The 22,654-nt window shown below is 45.6% G+C and overlaps 1 protein-coding gene across 4 annotated transcripts in view; it reads right to left on the bottom strand.

Moving 5' to 3' along the window:
- ZNRF3 (zinc and ring finger 3) overlaps positions 1–22,654 on the bottom strand; it is a 220,290-nt gene that overhangs the window by 8,613 nt on the left and 189,023 nt on the right. The window contains exons 3-5 of one of the 4 annotated variants that reach the window (XM_073312242.2): positions 17,207–17,281; positions 6,477–6,608; positions 4,949–5,059 (exon numbers count right to left, since the gene is read on the bottom strand). The exons of 1 other annotated variant lie outside the window; for it this stretch is intronic. In XM_073312242.2, coding sequence (XP_073168343.1) covers positions 4,949–5,059; positions 6,477–6,608; positions 17,207–17,281 — 318 coding nt within the window. Of the gene's footprint in view, positions 1–4,948; positions 5,060–6,476; positions 6,609–11,685; positions 11,747–17,206; positions 17,282–22,654 lie in introns of those variants that run through there. 2 more of the 4 variants (XM_073312247.2, XM_073312244.2) reach the window with 2 other exon arrangements.

Below are 22,654 nucleotides of genomic sequence, written 5' to 3'. Positions count from 1 at the left end.
CTGCATTCGTGTGATGCAGTGGCTAAGAGAGCGAAGATGATCTCTGCATGTATAAAAGCAGAGGAATGATGACTAGGAGCAGGTAGGTGGTACCACCTGAGTATATGGAATTGGTGAAACCATTACTGAAAACTGCGCCCGGATCCGGATCCACCTTTCAAAAAGGAAGTTGAAAAACTGGAAAGTGGTCAGAAAAGAGTTTCAAGAATGATCTGAGGTCTGGAAAATCTGCCTTAGACAGTGAGAAGGTAAGAAGATCAGTCTGTTTGGTTGACACAAGAGAAGATAAGAGGTGACATGATTGCGATTTATAAGCACTTACATGGGGAGAAAATTTTAGATAGTACAGGACTTTTTAATCTCACATTCAAAGGCATAACAGGATCCAATGGCTGGAAGCTGAAGCTAGAAAACAAATTTGTACCTTATTTCCAGTCTGAATTTAACTGTGAGGGTAATTACCATTAGAACAACTTAAGGGATGTGGTGGATTCTCCATCATGTGAAATATTTAAATCAAGACTGAATGTCTTTCTAAATGTCTTTCTTGCTTTAGCTCAGCCAGATGATACAGCCTTGACACAGGAATTAATGGGTAAAATTCAATGGTCTGTGTTGTGCAGGAAGTTGTACTAGATGATCATATGGTTCCTTATGGCTTTTAAATCTCTGAATCTATGACCCAATATGGGATATACTCTTTTATAGGAACAACAAGGAGTCCGATGGCACCTTAAAGACTAATAGATTTATTTGAGCACAAGCTTTTGTGGGTAAAAACCTCACTTCTTCAGATGCTCATTCACCTGCATGTCTACTAATGTGATATATGCCATCATGTTCCAGCAATGCCCCTCTGCCATATACATTGGCCAAACTGCTACCCAAGATCCATAAATCTGGAAACCTGGATGCCCCATCATCTCAGGCATCGGCACTCTTACAGCAGGATTAGCTGGCTATTTGGACTCTCTCCTCAGACCCTACACTACCAGCACTCCCAGCTATCTTCGAGACTCCACTGACTTTCTGAGGAAACTACAATGCATTGGTGATCTTCCTGAAAACACCATCCTGGCCACCATAGATGCAGAAGCTCTTTATATCAATATTCCACATGAGGATGGACTACAAGCTGTCAAGAACAGTATCCCTGATGAGGCCACGGCACAGCTGGTGGCTGACCTTTGTGACTTTGTCCTCACCCACAACCATTTCAGATTTGGAGACAACTTATACCTTCAAGTCACTGGCACTGCTATGGGTACCCGCATGGCCCCACAGTATGCCAATATTTTTATGGCTGACTTAGAGCAATGCTTCCTCAGCTCTCGTCCCCTAGCGCCCCTCCTCTACTTGCGCTATATTGATGACATCTTCATCATATGGACCCACAGGAAGGAGGCCCTTGAAGAATTCCACCTGGATTTCAACAATTTCCATCTCACCATCAACCTCTGCCTGGACCAGTCCACACAAGAGATCCACTTCCTGGACACTACAGTGCAAATAAGTGATGGTCACAAACACCACCCTATACTGGAAACCTACTGACTGCTATACTTACCTACATGCCTCCAGCTTCCATCCAGGACACATCACACGATCCATTGTCTACAGCCAAGCCCTAAGATAGAACCGATTTTGCTCCAATCCCTCAGACAGAGACAAACACCTACAAGATCTTTATCAAGCATTCTTAAAACTTCAATACCCACCTGGGGAAGTGAGGAAACAGATTGACAGAGCGAGACAGGTACCCAGAAATCACCTACTACAGGACAGGCCCCACAAGGAAAATAACAGAAAATAAGGAAAATAACACCACTGGCCATCACGTACAGCCCCCAGCTAAAACCTCGACTGCACATGTCAACGATCTACAACCTATCCTGGAAAACGATCCCTCACTCTCACAGACTTTGGGAGACAGGCCAGTCCCCGCTTACAGACAGCCCCCCAACCTGAAGCAAATACTCACCAGCAACTACACACCACACCACAGAAACACTAACCCAGGAACCAATCCCTGTAGCAAACCTCGTTGCCTACTCTGTTCCCATATCTACTCTAGTGACACCATCAGAGGACCCCACCACATCAGCCACACCATCAGAGGCTCATTCAACTGCATGTCTACTAATGTTATATATGCCATCATGTGCCAGCAATGACCCTCTGCCTTGTACATTGGCCAAACCGGACAGTCCCTATGTAAAAGAATAAATGGACACAAATCTGACATCAGGAACGGTAACACACAAAAGCCAGTGGGAGAACACTTCAATTGTCCTGGACATTCTATAACAGATTTGAAAATAGCTGTACTTGAACAAAAAAACTTCAGAAACAGACTTCAAAGAGAAACAGCAGAACTAAAATTCATTTGCAAATTTAACACCATTAATTTGGGCTTGAATAGGGACTGGTAGTGGCTGGCTCATACAGAAGCAGCTTTGCCTCTCCTGGAATTGACACCTTCTCATCTACTGTTGGGAGTGGACTACATCCACCCTGATCGAATTGGCCCTGTCAGCACTGGTTCTCCACTTGTGAGGTAACTCCCTTCTCTTCATGTGTCAGTATATTTATGTCTGCATCTGTAACTTTCACTCCATGCATCTGAAGAAGTGAGGTGTTTACCCACAAAAGCTTATGCTCAAATAAATCTGTTAGTCTTTAAGGTGCCACTGGGACTCCTTGTTGTTTTTGTATATACAGACTAACACGTCTACCCCCTGACACTTGACTACTCTTTTATAGGTCAGTGCAGACCTAAGTTCCCTTTAAGCTGCGCAGCAGGCTATCAAGGGCCACGCAGGCGGGGGGACTGGCACCTCTCCCCCAGCTCTGGAGCAGCTGCGGCGAGAAAGGGCTGTGGGGGGGGCCCTCTCTCCATGTTGCAGCCCCAGGGCAGCCTGCACCCCAAACCCCTTCTGGCCACTATGGATGTAGAAGCCCTCTACACCAACATTCCACACAAAGATAGACTACAAGCTATCAGGAACAGTATCCCCGATAATGTCACGGCAAACCTGGTGGCTGAACTTTGTGACTTTGTCCTTACCCACAACTATTTCACATTTGGGGACAATATATACCTTCAAGTCAGCAGCACTGCTATGGGTACCCACATGGCCCCACAGGATGCCAACATTTTTATGGCTGACTTAGAACAACGCTTCCTTAGCTCTCGTCCCCTAACGCCCCTACTCTACTTGCGCTACATTGATGACATCTTCATCATCTGGACCCATGGAAAAGAAGCCCTTGAGGAATTCCACCATAAGTTCAACAATTTCCATCCCACCATCAACCTCAGCCTAGACCAATCCACACAAGCAGTCCATTTCCTGGACACTGCTGTGCTAATAAGCGATGGTCACATAAAAACCACCCTATACCAGAAACCTACTGACCGCTATTCTTACTTGCATGTCTCCAGCTTCCATCAAGGACACACCACACGATCCATTGTCTACAGCCAAGCTCTACGATACAACCACATTTGCTCCAATACCTCAGATAGAGAGAAACACCTACAAGATCTCTATCAAACATTCTTAAAACTATAATACCCACCTGCTGAAGTGAAAAAACAGATTGACAGAGCCAGAAGAGTACCCAGACGTCACCAACTACAGGATAGGCCCAACCAAGAAAATAACAGAACGCGAATACTTGTCACCTTCAGCCCCCAACTAAAACCTCTCCAGTGCATCATCAAAGATCTACAACTTATCCTGAAAAATGATCCCTCACTCTCTCAGATCTTGGGAGACAGACCAGTCCTCGCTTACAGACATCCCCCGAACTAGAAGCAAATACTCTCCAGCAACCACACCCCACACAACAGAACCACTAACCCAGGAACCTATCCTTGCAACTAAGCCCAATGCCAACTCTGTCCACATATTTATTCAAGTAACACCATCATAGGACCTAACCACATTAGCCACGCCATCATGGGCTCGTTCACCTGCACACCTACCAATGTGATATATGCCATCATGTGCCAGCAATGCCCCTCTGCCATGTACATTGGCCAAACAGGACAGCCTCTACGCAAAAGAAATAAATGGACACAAATCTGACATCAGGAATCATAACATTCAAAAACCAGTAGGAGAACACTTCAGCCTCTCTGGCCACTCAGTAACAGATTTAAAGGTGGAAATTTTGAAACAGAAAAGCTTCAAAAAAGGACTCCAACGAGAAACTGCTGAGCCTGAATTAATATGCAAACTAGATACCATTAACTTGGGTTTGAAGAGAGATTGGGAGTGTGTGGGTCAATACACATATTGAATCTATTTCCCCATGTTAAGTATCCTCACACCTTCTTGTCAACTGTCTAAATGGGCCATCTTGATTATCACTAAAAAGTTTTTTTCTCCTGCTGATAATAGCTTATCTTAATTAATTAGCCTCTTACTCCACCTTTTCATGATCTCTGTATGTATATATATAACTTCTTACTATATGTTCCACTGTATGCATCTGATGAAGTGAGCTGTAGCCCACGAAAGCTTATACTCAAATTTGTTAGTCTCTAAGGTGCCACAAGGACTCCTGTTCTTTTTGAGGATACAGACTAACACGGCTGCTATTCTGAAACCTATCGTTTGTTAGAATTCATCAACACCACTCCGATCAATTTCTCTCCCTCCTGCACCTGGGAATAACTACAGAGTTTCAGTAGCACTCCCAGCCCAAGGGAACAACTTATCAAGCACAGCAGAGTATAGCAGGTCTCTTAGTAAAGTTCCACACCTTTTCCAATGCCGTGCATCTTTGGATAATACCCTTTTCACAAAGATTGTTTTTCCAGACACTGAACCCTTCTCTCTCTTCAACAGCACTGACCCAACTCTCTAGAAGAGGCAGAGACAGCAGTCAGAGTGCAAGGAAAGTATCATTATTGATCCTGAGCTCAGGCAGCTCTTACCTGACTACGTCGCTGCTTCAGTTTGATCTTGACGAGAAGAATGAGGCAAACGAGAGAGACCACCACAAAAAAGGCGAGGAAAATCCCCATGTCAAAGTACTCTGTGGGTTGCTTAGAAGTGAAGAAGACAGAAGAAGTTTAACTTACCTCCCCAGGCAGATCACATTCAAATCCATTCCTAGGCCCTTCAAATCCATTTCCCCCTTCTCTAATTTCTTGATGATTATGATTTCCATGAATGCACTGTGGGCATGAACTACATTGTTGGAAAAAACCACTGGATACGTTAGCCTCTCTCTTGACCTGTTGCTCATGAGCCCTGATGCATGAGCCAAAATCTTAAGTCAATATCTTTGAGTGAGGTCAACTAATATTATTTTATAAGATGCCATAAACTTAACAGTGAATAGTCAGGGGCGTACTCTACATGCAGGGATATAGCAAACAATCAGGAAAAAAATGGGAGGAAGTTGCATTTATCACGGGAATGTAAGCGTGTGATGGGCCACAGTTATGACCAGCCTTAGAGTATAAGGTTTACAGCAGCTCTGAACTCAATGCTGATTCTACAAACAACAGGTTTCACCAGAGTGAATCACAGTTACCAACAGCTCCAGTGGGTTTTTGGTATAATTCAATTTCTGAAGCAAGTAAAATCAACATGTCTGAATCCTCAGCAAAGTACCGATGGCTCAAATGAGTCATGCTTCCTAATAAAGCTGGTGCTTTAGGAATACAGTAAAAATGAACTAGAAACTTGGTCTACACTGATTTTTATAAAAACAAGGAGGAGTCCGGTGGCACCTTAAAGACTAACAGATTTATTTGGGCATAAGCTTTCTTGGGTAAAAAACGAAATGCATCTGACAGCCTGATGATGCATCTGAAGAAGTGGGTTTTTACCCACGAAAGCTTATGCCCAAATAAATCTGTTAGTCGTTAAGGTGCCACCGGACTCCTTGTTGTTTTGGTGGATACAGACTAACACACTACCCCTCTGATACTTGGCACTGATTTTTATGTTCGCTTTTCTCATATAAACTACATGTAGGAAGTGTTCAAGATGTCTTGGGAATATCCATTCTAGACTGGAAAATGAATAAAGTCTCAGATTTCTTTGTTAATCCATGTGTGAAAAATGTAATCAAGAAATGTTCACTAACATCAGACAGACTGCTTTCCTGGGAGTTCATCCCTATAGAATACAATAATTAGTTGTTGTTTTTTTAAATGTAAATGTTTTGTTTTCTTTATTAATGGACAATTATAATACAATTCCCCCCCCCCCCCCCACAATCCCTGTGTAATAAATATAGGTCCCAGACTGTGAACCTCCTCCTTAACACTGGTGAGATGTTACTCACTTGAGAAATCCCATGGAAGTCAGTGATACTTTTTGAGTGAGTAACTAACTGTTCTCCAGTCAGCACTCATGGAAAGCATCACATTACATGTTATCAATCAATGCTGTTAACAGATGCTACATGAAGCAACAGCAACATAATCCCCACTGCACACTAAGTCTCACCCGTGGGGGCCGGTGCTGAATCCTTGCTCGTGCCACTTTCTGCTTGTTAACTATGTTCATCAGTTTGACAGCATCAGCCCCCTTCACATACACCACTGGCCTCTTCAAAGGGTCTTCTGAGCCCTGGTTCAGCTAGAAGAGAACACAGTAAAATTCCATTAAATAGATTTATTTCAGACCAGCAATTCTCTTTTCAAGAGAAGGAGAGGAGACCATGGTAAATGAAGATAGCATTTGTATGCATCCTTTCATCCGAGAATTTCAAAACACTTTACAAACATAAAATTAAGTTAAAAACTTGAGTTAAAATTAGGGCTGTCGATTAATCGTAGTTAACTCATGCAATTAACTCAAACAATTAATCACCATTTAAAAAATTTATTGTGATTAATCACAGTTTTAGTTGTGCTGTTAAACAATAGAATACCAATTGAAATTTATTAAATATTTTTGGATGTTTTTCTACATTTTCAAATATAATGATATCAATTACAACACAGAATACAAAGTCTACTGTGCTCACTTTATATTATTATAAATATTTGCACTGTAAAAATGATAAAAGAAATAGTATTTTTCAGTTCACCTCATACAAGTGAGGTTGCACAGAGGAGCCAAGAGACCAGTGAAGAAGCTTGGCAACATGTGACCTCCAGAAGAGGTAAGCGGAATGTCCGGGTTCCAGTAACACAGACACAGGTAACTAACCGCTTTCATGTTCTCTCCACAGGTATCGTTGCGGAGAGTGGACCAGATGATATGTCTGGGGCGAGAAAGCAGAAGGAGACTCCGCTGGTTGGAAGGCATGAGATGCGCTGTCCTGAGGTTGGGGGTTCCACGACCACCACCCCCAAGAGGAGAAGGCGGGTGGTGGTGGTCGGGGACTCTCTCCTCCGGGGGACTGAGTCATCTATCTGCCGCCCTGACCGGGAAAACCGAGAAGTCTGCTGCTTGCCAGGGGCTACGATTCGTGATGTGACGGAGAGACTGCCGAGACTCATCAAGCCCTCGGATCGCTACCCCTTCCTGCTTCTCCACGTGGGCACCAATGATACTGCCAAGAATGACCTTGAGCGGATCACTGCGGACTATGTGGCTCTAGGAAGAAGAATAAAGGAGTTGGAGGCGCAAGTGGTGTTCTCGTCCATCCTCCCCGTGGAAGGAAAAGGCCTAGGTAGGGAGCGTCGAATCGTGGAAGTCAACGAATGGCTACGCAGATGGTGTCAGAGAGAAGGCTTTGGTTTCTTTGACCATGGGATGGTGTTCCATGAAGGAGGAGTGCTGGGTAGAGACGGGCTCCATCTTACGAAGAGAGGGAAGAGCATCTTTGCCAGCAGGCTGGCTAACCTAGTGAGGAGGGCTTTAAACTAGGTTCACCGGGGGAAGGAGACCAAAGCCCTGAGGTAAGTGGGAAAGCGGGATACCGGGAGGAAGCACAGGCAGGAATGTCTGTGAGGGGAGGGCTCCTGCCTCATACTGGCAATGAGGGGCGATCAACAGGTTATCTCAAGTGCTTATATACAAATGCACAAAGCCTTGGAAACAAGCAGGGAGAACTGGAGGTCCTGGTGATGTCAAGGAACTATGACGTGATCGGAATAACAGAGACTTGGTGGGATAACTCATATGACTGGAGTACTGTCATGGATGGTTATAAACTGTTCAGGAAGGACAGGCAGGGCAGAAAAGGTGGGGGAGTAGCACTGTATGTAAGGGAGCAGTATGACTGCTCAGAGCTCCGGTACGAAACTGCAGAAAAACCTGAGTGTCTCTGGATTAAGTTTAGAAGTGTGTGCAACAAGAGTGATGTAGTGGTGGGAGTCTGCTATAGACCACCGGACCAGGGGGATGAGGTGGATGAGGCTTTCTTCCGGCAGCTCACGGAAGCTACTAGATCGCATGCCCTGATTCTCATGGGTGACTTTAATTTTCCTGATATCTGCTGGGAGAGCAATACAGCGGTGCATAGACAATCCAGGAAGTTTTTGGAAAGCGTAGGGGACAATTTCCTGGCGCAAGTGCTAGAGGAGCCAACTAGGGGGGGTGCTTCTCTTGACCTGCTGCTCACAAACCGGGTAGAATTAGTGGGGGAAGCAAAAGTGGATGGGAATCTGGGAGGCAGTGACCATGAGTTGGTTGAGTTCAGGATCCTGACGCAGGGAACAAAGGTAAGCAGCAGGATACGGACCCTGGACTTCAGGAAAGCAGACTTCGACTCCCTCAGGGAACGGATGGCCAGGATCCCCTGGGGGACTAACTTGAAGGGGAAAGGAGTCCAGGAGAGCTGGCTGTATTTCAAGGAATCCCTGTTGAGGTTACAGGGACAAACCATCCCGATGAGTCGAAAGAATAGTAAATATGACAGGCGACCAACTTGGCTTAATGGTGAAATCCTAGCGGATCTTAAACATAAAAAAGAAGCTTACAAGAAGTGGAAGGTTGGACATATGACCAGGGAAGAGTATAAAAATATTGCTCGGGCATGTAGGAATGTTATCAGGAGGGCCAAATCGCACCTGGAGCTGCAGCTAGCCAGAGATGTCAAGAGTAACAAGAAGGGTTTCTTCAGGTATGTTGGCAACAAGAAGAAAGCCAAGGAATGTGTGGGCCCCTTACTGAATGAGGGAGGCAACCTAGTGACAGAGGATGTGGAAAAAGCTAATGTACTCAATGCTTTTTTTGCCTCTGTTTTCACTAACAAGGTCAGCTCCCAGACTGCTGCGCTGGGCATCACAAAATGCGGAAGAGATGGCCAGCCCTCTGTGGAGATAGAGGCGGTTAGGGACTATTTAGAAAAGCTGGACGTGCACAAGTCCATGGGGCCGGACGAGTTGCATCCGAGAGTGCTGAAGGAATTGGCGGCTGTGATTGCAGAGCCACTGGCCATTATCTTTGAAAACTCGTGGCGAACCGGGGAAGTCCCGGATGACTGGAAAAAGGCTAATGTAGTGCCAATCTTTAAAAAAGGGAAGAAGGAAGATCCTGGGAACTACAGGCCAGTCAGCCTCACCTCAGTCCCTGGAAAAATCATGGAGCAGGTCCTCAAAGAATCAATCCTGAAGCACTTGCATGAGAGGAAAGTGATCAGGAACAGCCAGCATGGATTCACCAAGGGAAGGTCATGCCTGACTAATCTAATCGCCTTTTATGATGAGATTACTGGTTCTGTGGATGAAGGGAAAGCAGTGGATGTATTGTTTCTTGACTTTAGCAAAGCTTTTGACACGGTCTCCCATAGTATTCTTGTCAGCAAGTTAAGGAAGTATGGGCTGGATGAATGCACTATAAGGTGGGTAGAAAGCTGGCTAAATTGTCGGGCTCAACGGGTAGTGATCAATGGCTCCATGTCTAGTTGGCAGCCGGTATCAAGTGGAGTGCCCCAAGGGTCAGTCCTGGGGCCGGTTTTATTCAATATCTTCATAAATGATCTGGAGGATGGTGTGGATTGCACTCTCAGCAAATTTGCGGATGATACTAAACTGGGAGGAGTGGTAGATACGCTGGAGGGGAGGGATAGGATACAGAAGGACCTAGACCAATTGGAAGATTGGGCCAAAAGGAATCTGATGAGGTTCAATAAGGATAAGTGCAGGGTCCTGCACTTAGGACGGAAGAACCCAATGCACGGCTACAGACTAGGGACCAAATGGCTAGGCAGCAGTTCTGCAGAAAAGGACCTAGGGGTGACAGTGGACGAGAAGCTGGATATGAGTCAGCAGTGTGCCCTTGTTGCCAAGAAGGCCAATGGCATTTTGGGATGTATAAGTAGGGGCATAGCGAGCAGATCGAGGGACGTGATCGTTCCCCTCTATTCGACATTGGTGAGGCCTCATCTGGAGTACTGTGTCCAGTTTTGGGCCCCACACTTCAAGAAGGATGTGGATAAATTGGAGAGAGTCCAGCGAAGGGCAACAAAAATGATTAGGGGACTGGAACACATGAGTTATGAGGAGAGGCTGAGGGAGCTGGGATTGTTTAGCCTGCAGAAGAGAAGAATGAGGGGGGATTTGATAGCTGCTTTCAACTACCTGAAAGGGGGTTCCAAAGAGGATGGCTCTAGACTGTTCTCAATGGTAGCAGATGACAGAACGAGGAGTAATGGTCTCAAGTTGCAGTGGGGGAGGTTTAGATTGGATATTAGGAAAAACTTTTTCACTAAGAGGGTGGTGAAACACTGGAATGCGTTACCTAGGGAGGTGGTAGAATCTCCTTCCTTAGAGGTTTTTAAGGTCAGGCTTGACAAAGCCCTGGCTGGGATGATTTAACTGGGAATTGGTCCTGCTTTGAGCAGGGGGTTGGACTAGATGACCTTCTGGGGTCCCTTCCAACCCTGATATTCTATGATTCTATGATTCTAAGTACTGTAAGTGCAATCTCTTTATCGTGAAAGTGTGCAACTTACAAATGTAGATTTTTTTTGTTGCATGATTGCACTCAAAAACAAAACAATGTAAAACTTTAGCGCCTACAAGTCCACGCAGTCCTACTTCTTGTTCAGCCAATTGTTAAGACAAACAAGTTTGTTTACATTGACAGGAGATACTGCTGCTTGCTTCTTATTTACAATGTCACCTGAAAGTAAGAACAGGCATTCGCCTGGCACTTTTGTAACCAGCATTGTAAGGTATTTACATGACAGATGCGCTAAAGATTCGTATGTCTCTTCATGCTTCATCCACCATTCCAGGGGACATGCGTCCAGGCTGATGACAGGTTCTGCTCGATAATGATCCAAAGTAGTGCAGACTGATGCATGTTCATTTTCATCATCTGAGTCAGATGCCACCAGCAAAAGGTTGATTTTCTTTTTTAGTGGGTCTTGTTCTGTAGTTTCCACAGCAGAGTGTTGCTCTTTTAAGCCTACTGAAACATGCTCCACACCTAATCCCTCTCAGATTTTGGAAGGCACTTAAACCTTGCATTGAGTGCTGTTACTATCTTTAGAAATCTCACATTGGTATCTCTGCGTTTTGTCAAATCTGCAATGAAAGTGTTCTTGAAATGAACAACATGTGATGGGTCACCATCTGAGACTGCTATAACATAAAATATATGGTAGAATGCGGGTAAAACAGAGCAGGAGACATACAATTCTCCCCTAAGAGTTCAGTCACAAATTTAATTAATGCATTTTTTTTTTTAAACAAGCGTCATGGTGGTGAAGCATGAAGGGGAACATGAATGTTTAGCATATCTGGCATGTAAATACCTTGCAATGCCGACTACAGAAGTGCCATGCGAACGCCTGTTCTTGCTTTCAGGTGACACTGTAAATTAGAAGTGGGCAGCATTATCTTCTGTAAACGTAAACAAACTTGTCTGTCTGAGTGAACAAGAAGTAGGACTGAGTGGACTTGTAGGCTCTAAAGTTTTACATTGTTTTGCTTTTTAATAGGTTTTTTATATACAAAATTCTACATTTGTAAGTTCAACTTTCATGATAAAGAGATTGCACAACAGCACTTGTAATGGGGGAACTGAAAAATACTATTTCTTTTGTTTATTACAGCGCAAATATTTGTGATCAACAATACATATATACTGTACACTAATTGAAATTATAGAAAACATCCAAAAATATTTAAATAAATGGTATTCTATTATTGTTTAACAATGTGATTAATTGCGCTATTCATTATTTTAATCGTGCAGTTAATTTTTTTTTAATCACTTGACAGCCCTCTTTAAAACTGAATTAATTTTTCAGTTAAAAATCACGAAGTGAGGAAAGGTAAAAGTTAATCTCTTAACAGCAATTTTTACTCAGCTGCAATATGTATGTTTTAATTGTGCATATTTTAGCATAATAATACATTAAACTTCATGCTTAAGAACAAGAATAGAAATACTTTGTATGTTCCAAAAATATTAACTTGGCTGCAGTGTACGTTTTCAAACCGTTTGTGGTTTTTAAACTATATAGTTTTAATGTTACCCTAACCATTTTTGTATTTACATTTCCTTGGCTTTCTACAACAATTGAGGACTTTTGAGCTTGTAGAACAGGGGTGGGCAAACTACAGCCCGCGGGATTGCCATTGGCTGGGAATGGGGAACCACGGCCAATGGGAGCTTCGGGGGAAGGAGCCGCAGGCGAGGGTAGCACGTGGAGCCCTCTGCCTGCCTCCTCCCACCAGGGGACGCAGGGGCTTGGTGCCAGCCACTTCCGGGAGCGGTGTGGGGCCAGGGCAGGCAGGGAGCCTGCCTTAGCTCCACGATGCATTGCTGCCACTCTAAAGCTGCTCCAGGTAAGCGGCACTGGGCCGAAGCCCACACCCCGAACCTCTCCTGCACCCCCTAACCCCCTGCCTTGAACCCCCTGCCGCATCCCTCCTGCACCGCAACCCCCTGCCCTGAGCCCCCTCCTGCACCCCGCACCCCTCCTGCACCCCAACCCCTTGCCCTGAGCCCCTTCCTGCACACTGCACACCCTCCCACACCCCACACTCCCTCCTGCACCCCAACCTCCTGCCCTCGCCCTACATTCATGGCCCTGCATGCAATTTCCCCACCCAGATGTGGCCCTCGGGCCAAAACGTTTGCCCACCTCTGCTGTAGAACATTTATGCAGCAAGCATTTCATCAGCAATATTCAAGTTCCTAGCTTGTGAGCCCTTTGATTTATGAGCTAATAAGTTCTTCTGTCTTCAGCAGCAGAGCTTGTAAACTCACTGATACAGTTATTTGGCTTCTAATGCTTATTTGAACCAACAGGTACACACTTGAGTCTTAATCTGCAAAGAATTATGCACGTGTGTATTCAGTTTGACAGTTTGAATTTACCATATATGTCTTCATGTAATGGAGGAATCCTCTGTAATGCAGAGACTAACTTGAAGCGTCAACCATAGCCACAAGCATAGCTGAAACTCAGAATTTTGGCATACAAACTGCTTCCCCTATAAGTGTCCTAGGACCACTGCACAGACCTACTTGAGTACTAAAGTACCCAACCTTAGCAACCTCTAAGCATATATTATGTAACAGCGTGGGAAAAAAATCCAGACTAAAGGATTCCTGTTACAAGATAACATACATGCAGTACATTCAAACGGTCTAATTTGACACAGAACCACCATGGGATAGGTAAAGGCACAAGGCCTGACTAGAAGCGTACAGAGATGCAGCTATCCTTGTAACTGCTATACCCTTACACACTTATTTTCCCCTCAAAGGAAATTTTCTGGGCCTGATTCACCCTGGAAATTGTCCCCTAGGACTTCAAGTACTCTGTTGAAATTTAAAGATGAGGGAACAAAATCTATAACACTGATTCTCAGCCGGAGGGTCATGACCCTCAGAAAGCCTCAAACAGATCAAGAGGTTATAGCCATCCTCCATTTTTTTATGACTAGATGGGAGAGGGTCCCACACTTTTTTCTGTTATAACAAGGGGTCACAGTCCAGATAGGTCAGGTGTTCCCAGCCTATTCCACGGTCATGTAGCCTAGTGCCAGGGAAAAGCACTCATGTGACAAATCATACGTCAAGGAGAACACTTGCTTTGCCTTGAGGGATGACAAGCAGTTTGGTCTCAGAACCTGTGACTTTTGCTCATTGGTACAAAATCAACGTGGTCCTCAGGCATAAAAAGCTTGCTAATGTCTTCAAGGACTTCACCAAACTGCTTCTAGCCATCCAACAATGCCTGGGACAGGAAAGCCCTGGAGGTGATCACCACCTCCCATGACAGCAATCATATATGTTTTCTAGCTATAGTAATACCAAGGAGAACAAAAACCATGTTCTAGAACAAAAGGAGTCTCATATACATGAAGGGTATCCTCATGAAAGGATAGGCAAACTCAGAGTGATAACCATCCCAAAATCTCCACTTACAGGATTTTAGTTCAGGGTCTTAACCTCTGTCAGGAGGTGACACAGAAATGGCTACATGCGGAGCTGCACAGGCCAAATCGTAGTTCCCTTTAAGTGACATCTGGGAGCAGGACGTAAGCTTGTAACAAATCATGGGACAGAAAAAAATGGGGCCATTCTCTTCTATACATAATGTGCAGGCTGTGGCAGAATAAAATGACTGATCAACTTTGCAGGTGTTTGTCTGCACAGCAGGATTCTTTGTTTAGAGTTTGCAGGCTCTGAAATTGAGAGCTTATCCATTAAATCTAGGCTTGCAGGATATGATCAAAGGAAGCCTTAGGGTAGGAAAAAAGGCTTGCAGGAAGCCCTCCTTTTTCTTTTCTGGGGGGCGGGGGGGGGATGGAAGAGGGAGTTCTCGTCCTTAGATTACTCTTGCAAACCTGGGTCATGGCTTTTAGTCAGGACAAGGAGGCTTTAGATGTGAAGGCACTGGATGCAGCAGCTGAGGGTGTCAAAGTCCCTTTTAAGTAACCATTGTACATGCATTTTTTCAGTAAGGATCTCTGAGACCACCGTATGGGCAAAGCCAAAATTATCCCACTTTTCGTTGATTTAAAAAACAACAAGTAGTGTAGCATATATGCTGGTATGTTTCCACTAAGTATTTTGTGCTCACTACCTCTTCCAAAGAGGTTAGAACTGAAAAGGATATATCGTCCTTGCTTTCCTTTTTCATAAGAGAGGAATACTAGCAGGGAAGTCAGGGCACTGAGTTCTCTCTTAATGCCAACACCTTATCTACTTTCAGGACAAGTTAATTAAATATCCCTTATGCCAAGCGCTCCAGATTCTGAGCCCAAGTCTGCGGAGAATAGTCAGAGGAAGAAGGGGATTCATTTTTCTACAAAGACGACTACTTATCTGGAGGCTCTCAGAAGCTTTCCTATAAAATTTATCAGGACATCTTGGAAGCCACCTTTTTCCTAGGAGAATAGCTCAAGGAGGACAGGGAAAAATTTGTGGGGGTCAGTTGGATCCATGCTCAGGACGTATTCCCAGAGATCACCAGAGTAGCTTGATAAGAAAATTGGTGGCTCAACAAAGAAGTGGCAGGTGCAGACTCATCCTATAATATCTTTAAAGCACTGACCAGGGGCTGTAACGTGACCACACATGAAGCACCACATTAAGGAAACCAGTGTCTTCAGGTGGAGTAATATCCCTGAAAGGAACGATTCCAAGGCACTGGTGGTTGTCAAGGGTGGTAGTACTGAATCTGGTGATGGGCATTTGGGGCATTGGATTTGATGGCCCAGCCATCATGCAAGCATAGGGCAGATTCCCACTGAGCAGATTCTGACCACACGTCCAACGGGCCCTAGCTCTGTCCATGTCTGTACTGGATATCGTTCCACTTTCTCCTGGAACCTGACTGCTCCCTTGCCTGAAGTGAGGGGAGCAGCATGCAGTGAAGCACTGACTTCAGTCCGTCATCCACCCCTGCAGGACCCTTCCTGGTCAGCAGTGACCTCCCACAGGGCTGTTGCTCGCTATTTTTGTACTACCATGTCTGCATCCAGGTGACACCACTACCCCTGCTGGCCCAGAAACAGACTAACGATGGGGAAAAACAAGAATATCAGGAGAATAGAGAAAGGAAGGCTGTCAACAGAACCTCTGGGTGCGGGGCTAAATCCTCAAGATCAGAGCAGAGCTAGTGAGAAGCTGTATGCTGTGGCATGGAAGCAGCAGAATGGGCCTGTGAGGAGGCAGTTGGAAGGTTTATATAGGGAGAGCAGTTTAGGCACCAACATTCTGAGGGTTTCACTTGCTCCTGTGGCCAGTGAGTTTCCACAGTAGAGGATTCCTTCCATGTGTGAAAATCAAGATTTACTCATGCAAGTAAATGTTGCAGAATTAGGACCTAAGTTACATGTAAGTGATCTGTTTTAAGATTTTACACCTCCACTTGCAGATAGTCTCTAATATACATGCTCTGTACTCAATTTTCAAACACGTTTCTTCCAGAGTTGAAGCAAGTTCTTTCAAACCTAATCATGCAAGCTTTTATCCATGAGGACTATACACAAGCCCAATTTAAACTTTCATACTTGAGCTATTTTTGTCGTAGCCCTGTTCAAAAAAAGCATAGTTAGAATTTTTTTCCACACTTGTAAAAGTATTTTCCTGCTCCCATAACTCAGAACTGGCTGAAGAGATTTTGCTCAAACTTCTGACAAAAACACAACCCCACCCTCCCAAAGTGAATAAAAGTGACACACTCAAAACCAACTCCTCTAGCAAGAGGCAAAGCCTGGAAAATGTCAGTCCAAAAAGTGAGAAAACAGGGGCATAAAACAGAAAACATTTTGCAACCTGAACTGCAGTGGCTGCTGCTAACGGGCACTACACTGAAGCATCCCTTCCACCCTGTACATCAAAAGCTCTCCCTTTGAGATGAGGGGGGTGAAGGGAGCATCCTAGACAACACAGCAATGGATTACAACAGTGTCGCAAAAAAAGGAGTGAAAAGGCTGAGGTGGTACTTAGTGCGTGTGTATGCTGGGCAAAAGGGAGTACTCACCTCCCCGCTTTCCTGGGACCTCACCCCCTCCACCGGAAAAAGAGTAAATAGAAATGCAGCAGATTAAAAAGTAGGAAACAAGACAGACCTCTCTGGCTTTACCATTCTCCATCACCCTCTGTCAGGGTACTTGCTTGAAGAGTGGGAGGGAAAAACCCAAACACCACATCCCCAGAGAGAAGAGCAGGTGTGTCTATTGTAGGACAGCTCTATTATGAGAGCAAAGAACACAGCTCACGATTCAGAGAGTTTGGTGTACAGCAGCCCTAACAGTGAGGGTAAAGCTCATAGAGACTGGGATAAACCTGGGCTCCCTGCTTTGTACCTGGTCAATGGCATCTGGGTTTTCAGACACATCAAAGATGACAGCTGTGGCTCCTCGCTGCACTGCCCGCTTTGCCTGCAATGAGAAAAAGATAATGCCCCTTTAACACCTCCCAAAAGGGAAATGTCCCCTCTGCCCCCTAACTCTTCCCATCCCAGCAACCAGTGCCACTGCTAGGCATAAGCAGACTAGGCATGCTTAGGGCCCTGAACAGCTCAGGGGGCTCTCTATTTGCTTTCTTAGTGTGTATGTATGGGTGTGGGGGGGTTATTCCTGCTTTGGGCCCCCAAGGGGCTAGTACTGCCTCTGCCAACAGCAGCCTACTCTTTCCCACTTTCACATGCCGGGCAGGACGTAAACATGATTTAAATGTTGTTTTTATTTCCATATAATCAATTCAGAAGGCAACTGCAAATGCAGGGATAACTGAATCTCTAGTGCAGGGAGGAGCCAACCACTCCAGGGCATCCATGGTGCCCTTCCCAGCCCCACTCTTGCTCCTTTTGAGCAAGTTAATAGTCTCAGATGAAATTTAAACTTTTTAAAAAATATTTCTTAGAACTGAAAAAATTAAGTAACCTGGAGAGAAGCCCCCTCCACAGACCACATAGGAGGGAGGGAGTGCTGTGGGGCTCCAGGAGAAAACCTTTTCTGCAGTGAGGAAGAGGGAAAAGGCTTCACCTTTGGCAGGTCTATAAGGAGACAGGGCCATTACACATGTCACCTTTAAAGTCTCCTAAATTCATTCTCTCTCTGCAGTTGTGACAAATTCTGCCCAGTGAGTGTGTGTATTCCTCAGATGTTTTGAAAGGACAGTGCTATGTCTGTCCACTAGAGGTCAGTCTTACTGCATGCAGCATCTCCACCCACAGAAGATCGATTCTATTTGATTTGTGAAGGGTTTATACCAAGGGACCATAATTCAGAATTGGAGTGACCAAGAGCCAGCCGGGGACACTGTATGTATTAAAATCCTCTGGGATAGTGAAATGGGAGCTGCAGTCACCTTTCACTGCAGCTTCTGTAAGTGTCTCTGCAACCTCAACTGAAATGCTGTCCTGTAACTTCCTACAACAAATCAGCGCTACACCTCCCATTCAGGCATCCATGAAGGACTAGGTTTCCCCCGCTTCCTCCAGAAAACAACAACTGTCACGGTAACAGAGAGAAATCACAGGGCCCTGACCCTTTGTAGAGAGACCAACGCAGCAGGTGTTTAAATCCAACAGGAAATAAACAGATGGTACAAACATGACTTTTATGGAGTAATACTGAGGTTTTACTACATGAAAAAAATTGGCTGCAAGCGTGAAGGTCTAACTGGTCATTTTCTCTGCTCCATTCTCTCTTTATTGAGTTTTCATTTAAAACCTAATAAAACACATCAGACAGCACCTGAGGGAAACCAGCTCCCAAGAAAGGGTCTCTGCCTCAGCCCAGCAAATATTTATCTCCTTTGAAGTCGGAACACCTGGCTAATCGCTAATAGCTGTTGGGAATGAAGAGCAAAAAGGAATCTGATCTAGTAACGCTCTTCTTCTTTGCCATGGAGATGTGCCAGTGAAGTGGCAATTCACCCAGGATTGCCCAGAAGGGTTCTCTCACAGATGCCCAGCACTTGCTCAAATGTTTTAGGGATGTAGACTTTAGAGCCTATTAGAAAGCAGTTCTTTCTCAGTGTGCACGGGTCACATGTGAAGAGCTTTTGATCTCTGGAGATTATTATACTTTTGAAGTGTGTCTGGGTTTGGTTCATTTTGCATAGAATGGTGAACAAGCAGATTTACAGTAGGTAACCCAATAAATTACCAAAAACAAAGTTTGGTCACTTATCACTGTCTTGTAGCACAGAATCATAGAAGTTAGAAGCCACTTTGACTCTGAAAGAGAGCATCCACCCAGAGGTTTCATGCAGTTTAATTAATCCACTTTAAATTCACTGCTTTAGCTCATTTGAATTAAATTTCCTGAGGTCCCTGTGTAGACAAGATCTTATTCATAGGTTCTTCTTTTAGTTATAAGGAGTACTCTGCAGACTTGAGAAATTTATAATTATTTGATCCTGAGACTCATTAGGTACAATTTTGGGTTGCTGCATCTTGACTTTTTCTCCCCCGGTACATGCTAAAGAACAAAGAGGCCCAGTAGCTCTTGAATGTCAAACTCTTACGCCTATATTTTCTGTAAGCTGAAGATGACAAAGAACCACAATGCCTCCAGCTACTAGCATCTGAGTACCTGTGGGGCACCACACACCCCTGTGGCATATTTCCAGATAGCATGTTACAATATCTACTGCCTGTTGCAGCATTAGCGCACCACTGCAATAGCAAGCTCCTCTTCCACAGACAAATGAGAGGCTCAGCACAGCACAACTGGTATTTTCTAGGCTGGCTGGCATGAGACTTGGGGGAACCAAGGGATGTTACAGCTACGTGAAGAGTAAAAGCTGAGAAATGCTGCTGTATTAGTCCACAAAGCAGCACCTACTTATAGAGCTGCTGAGCAATGGTACCATAAATCCAACCACTTTGCCAGGAACAAGATTAGAACAGCTGACATCCTGACTTGAGTGCCCCCACCCCACATCCAACTTCTCTGCATAAACTTTAAAGCACTCAGCTCATTACAGAAAGTGAGTCCCAGGAACATATTACAATACCAGCTTTAATTCCTAACCTTAATAGTGGTATCGGGGCATAAGTAACATAGGACCACGGCCCTGGTCCAGGAGATACAGCAAAGCTTTTGATACAGTCTCCCACAGAATTCTTGCCAGCAAGTTAAAAAAGTATGGATTGGATGGATGGACTATAAGGTGGATAGAAAGTTGGCTAGATTGTCAGGCTCAATGGGTAATGATCAATGGCTTGATGTCTAGTTGGCAGCCGGTATCAAGCGAAGTGCCACAGGGGTTCGCAGGCAAGGCACCCAGGCAAAGGCAGGATTTTGCTAGGCCCCAGGCAAAGGCAGAAAAGTCAACTTTACTTTTAATTCTCACTTGTCGCTTTTTCCCTTTCTCCACCCTTGTTATTCCTATTTCCATAAAGCTGGCCACCCAAGCACAAGGCTAACAAGCATGCTGGTCAGCTACTGTTCCCGAAGCATGAGTCAAAAGTATGACACAAGTAACCCTCCATCAGTCTACGGACTGGGGACTGGAAGCCCTGTCTCAAAAAGTGCCCTGTTTTCAAACTGAAACTTTTCATTCCAAAGGAAATTACATCTCTCTCTCTCATGGGCGGTGAGTTCTATGGGCCCGTGGTGCCCAGGCACCAGGAATATTCCTGTCCCAGGGGCCTGGCTCCAGCAAAGATTCCTACCTCCCCCGCCCACACACACTCCCCCCACGCTTCCCCTCGGCCCCACCTGCCGCCCCCAGGCGATTTAAAACAGCCCGGGGGCTCCCACCGCCACCCAGCAGCGCAGCGGGGCTGAGCGGCTTCCTGCGTGCTCATTCCACGTGGCTGCCAGCAGGTCCTTGCAGCCCGTGTGAGGGGGTTGTGCCGCTGGGCGCTGCCCCCACCCCAAACGCCCCTGTGGCCAATGGGAAGCTGCAGGGGCGGTGCCTGGAGACAGCAGCATGAGGAGACCCCCCCCGGCCTGCCCCGCCTAGGAGCTGCTGCCCGAGAGGGTGCCCCAGGTAAGCATCGAACCCCCCATCCATTTCCAGAGCCTGCACCCACACCCCCTCTGCAAACACACCTTTCAGCCCCCAGACTTCCTCCTGCACCCCCACCCCTGCATCCCCTCTCACCCCCAAACTCCCTCCCAGAGCCTGCACCCCTCACCCCCTCCTGCACCCTGCCCCCTGCCCAGAGCCTGCGCCCAGCACCCAAACTCATTCCCAGAGCCTGCACTCCAGACCCCCTCCCCCACCCATACTCGCTCCCAGAGCCTGACCTCTGACCCCTTCTACACCCAAATTCCCTTTCAGAGCCTGCACCCCAATCCTCTGCCCTAGCCCAGAGCCTGCACCCAAACTCCATCCCAGAGTCTGCATCCCAGACCCCGTCCCCCACCAAACTCCCTCCCAGAGCCAGAGCCCTCACACCCCCTGCACCCGAACTCCCTCCCAGAGCCTGACATGTCACCTCTTCTGCACCCGAACTCCCTCCCAGAGCCTTAGGCAGGTGTGTGTGGGGAGCCTGCGGGGCAGAGGAGGGGGGGGGTGTTCTGGGCACCACCAAAATTTCTACAAACCTGCCACCCCTGCTCTCTCTCTCACACACAACCTCACACACACACACACACACACTAAAGGCTGAAAAGGTGAGGGGCAGCACAGTCACTTCAAAGACTGGGGATTGTTTTCTTTGCCTGCGTTTAGATTCTGAGCCTAAGGGTGAAAACAGACCCAATGTGTGAACTAAGCTATTACAGAGTCTGACTCATTCCATCTACACAGACACTAAAATCAAGTCTCTGACCAAGTTACCAACTTAATAGAACCACAAGAAGCAGATTAGAAAAAGGGGCTCTCCTCACAGTAAATATAAAGGAAGTGTAATTCAGTTCAACAGTGAGATATGAAAGCTTCAGATGTGGAGATATAAGTGGGTGTTAGAGCGGACTTGGATGCGGGCAGAGTGCTTTTACACATACAATACACATGCATACACTATGGATCCCATTCCAGCATTCTGCTCAACTCCACTCTCCATAATTTAGTTGTCGCTTGGCCTGACCTTCCAGGTTTCCCTGGCAAGAGATCAAAGAGTGGAAGCCACAAACACACCACAGAATGCAGTCTCTCTCTCTCTTCCCCTGCCTCCACCGCAGCCTCTCCCCTTCTGGTTCCTTTCCTTCCCCCGTCCCTAGTTTTTAAAACCACAGCACTTTGTTGAGAAGCAAGCGAGTGTGAGCAGGCTGGGGCCTGAACACAGGCATATTCTTCATCTGATTTTCAGCTCTTTCCCTTAGCTCTGTGAAGGTAACTAAGCAAGAGAAACCTTCGCACCTGCACTGCAGGAGAGGGAGGAGCAGGCAGCTGCATGTCTTCCACCCCACAATAATAAAGAGAACTCTTTAAAGTTGTGGGGCAAAGCCTCATTGCTTCCACAAAGGCCTCTCTTCCCCCCTCCTAAAAACATCTTGATGGATAATTAAAGTCATTAAACCTTTGAAAGTTTCCTATCTGCTGCTTACTCAGAGCCCTCCTGCTTACTGAAGATGCAATTTAAGCCTCACTTAAGAAGATACTACTTCATAAAGTGCCTTTCAGCATTAAAAATAAATAAAATATCAGTTAATGTTTGAAGAGTACTTGCTACACTTAAAAAAAAAAAATGTAGCAGTCAAAATGTAAACCAACAAGAAAGGTACAAGCTCAAAAGGTAGGAGGTTACTGCACAGAAGTTATAACACGCAGAGTCAAACAGCAACACATTTCCTTAAGTCTCAGTTCACACCCAAATGACTTTGGCAGAGTAAAGCTACGCTGTAGAT

Source organism: Lepidochelys kempii, chromosome 15, assembly GCF_965140285.1.
Source record: "Lepidochelys kempii isolate rLepKem1 chromosome 15, rLepKem1.hap1, whole genome shotgun sequence".
Classification (NCBI taxonomy): Eukaryota; Metazoa; Chordata; order Testudines; family Cheloniidae; genus Lepidochelys; species Lepidochelys kempii.
The sequence above is the reverse complement of the archived record's forward strand: the minus strand, read 5'-3'. Positions and strand labels throughout refer to the sequence as shown.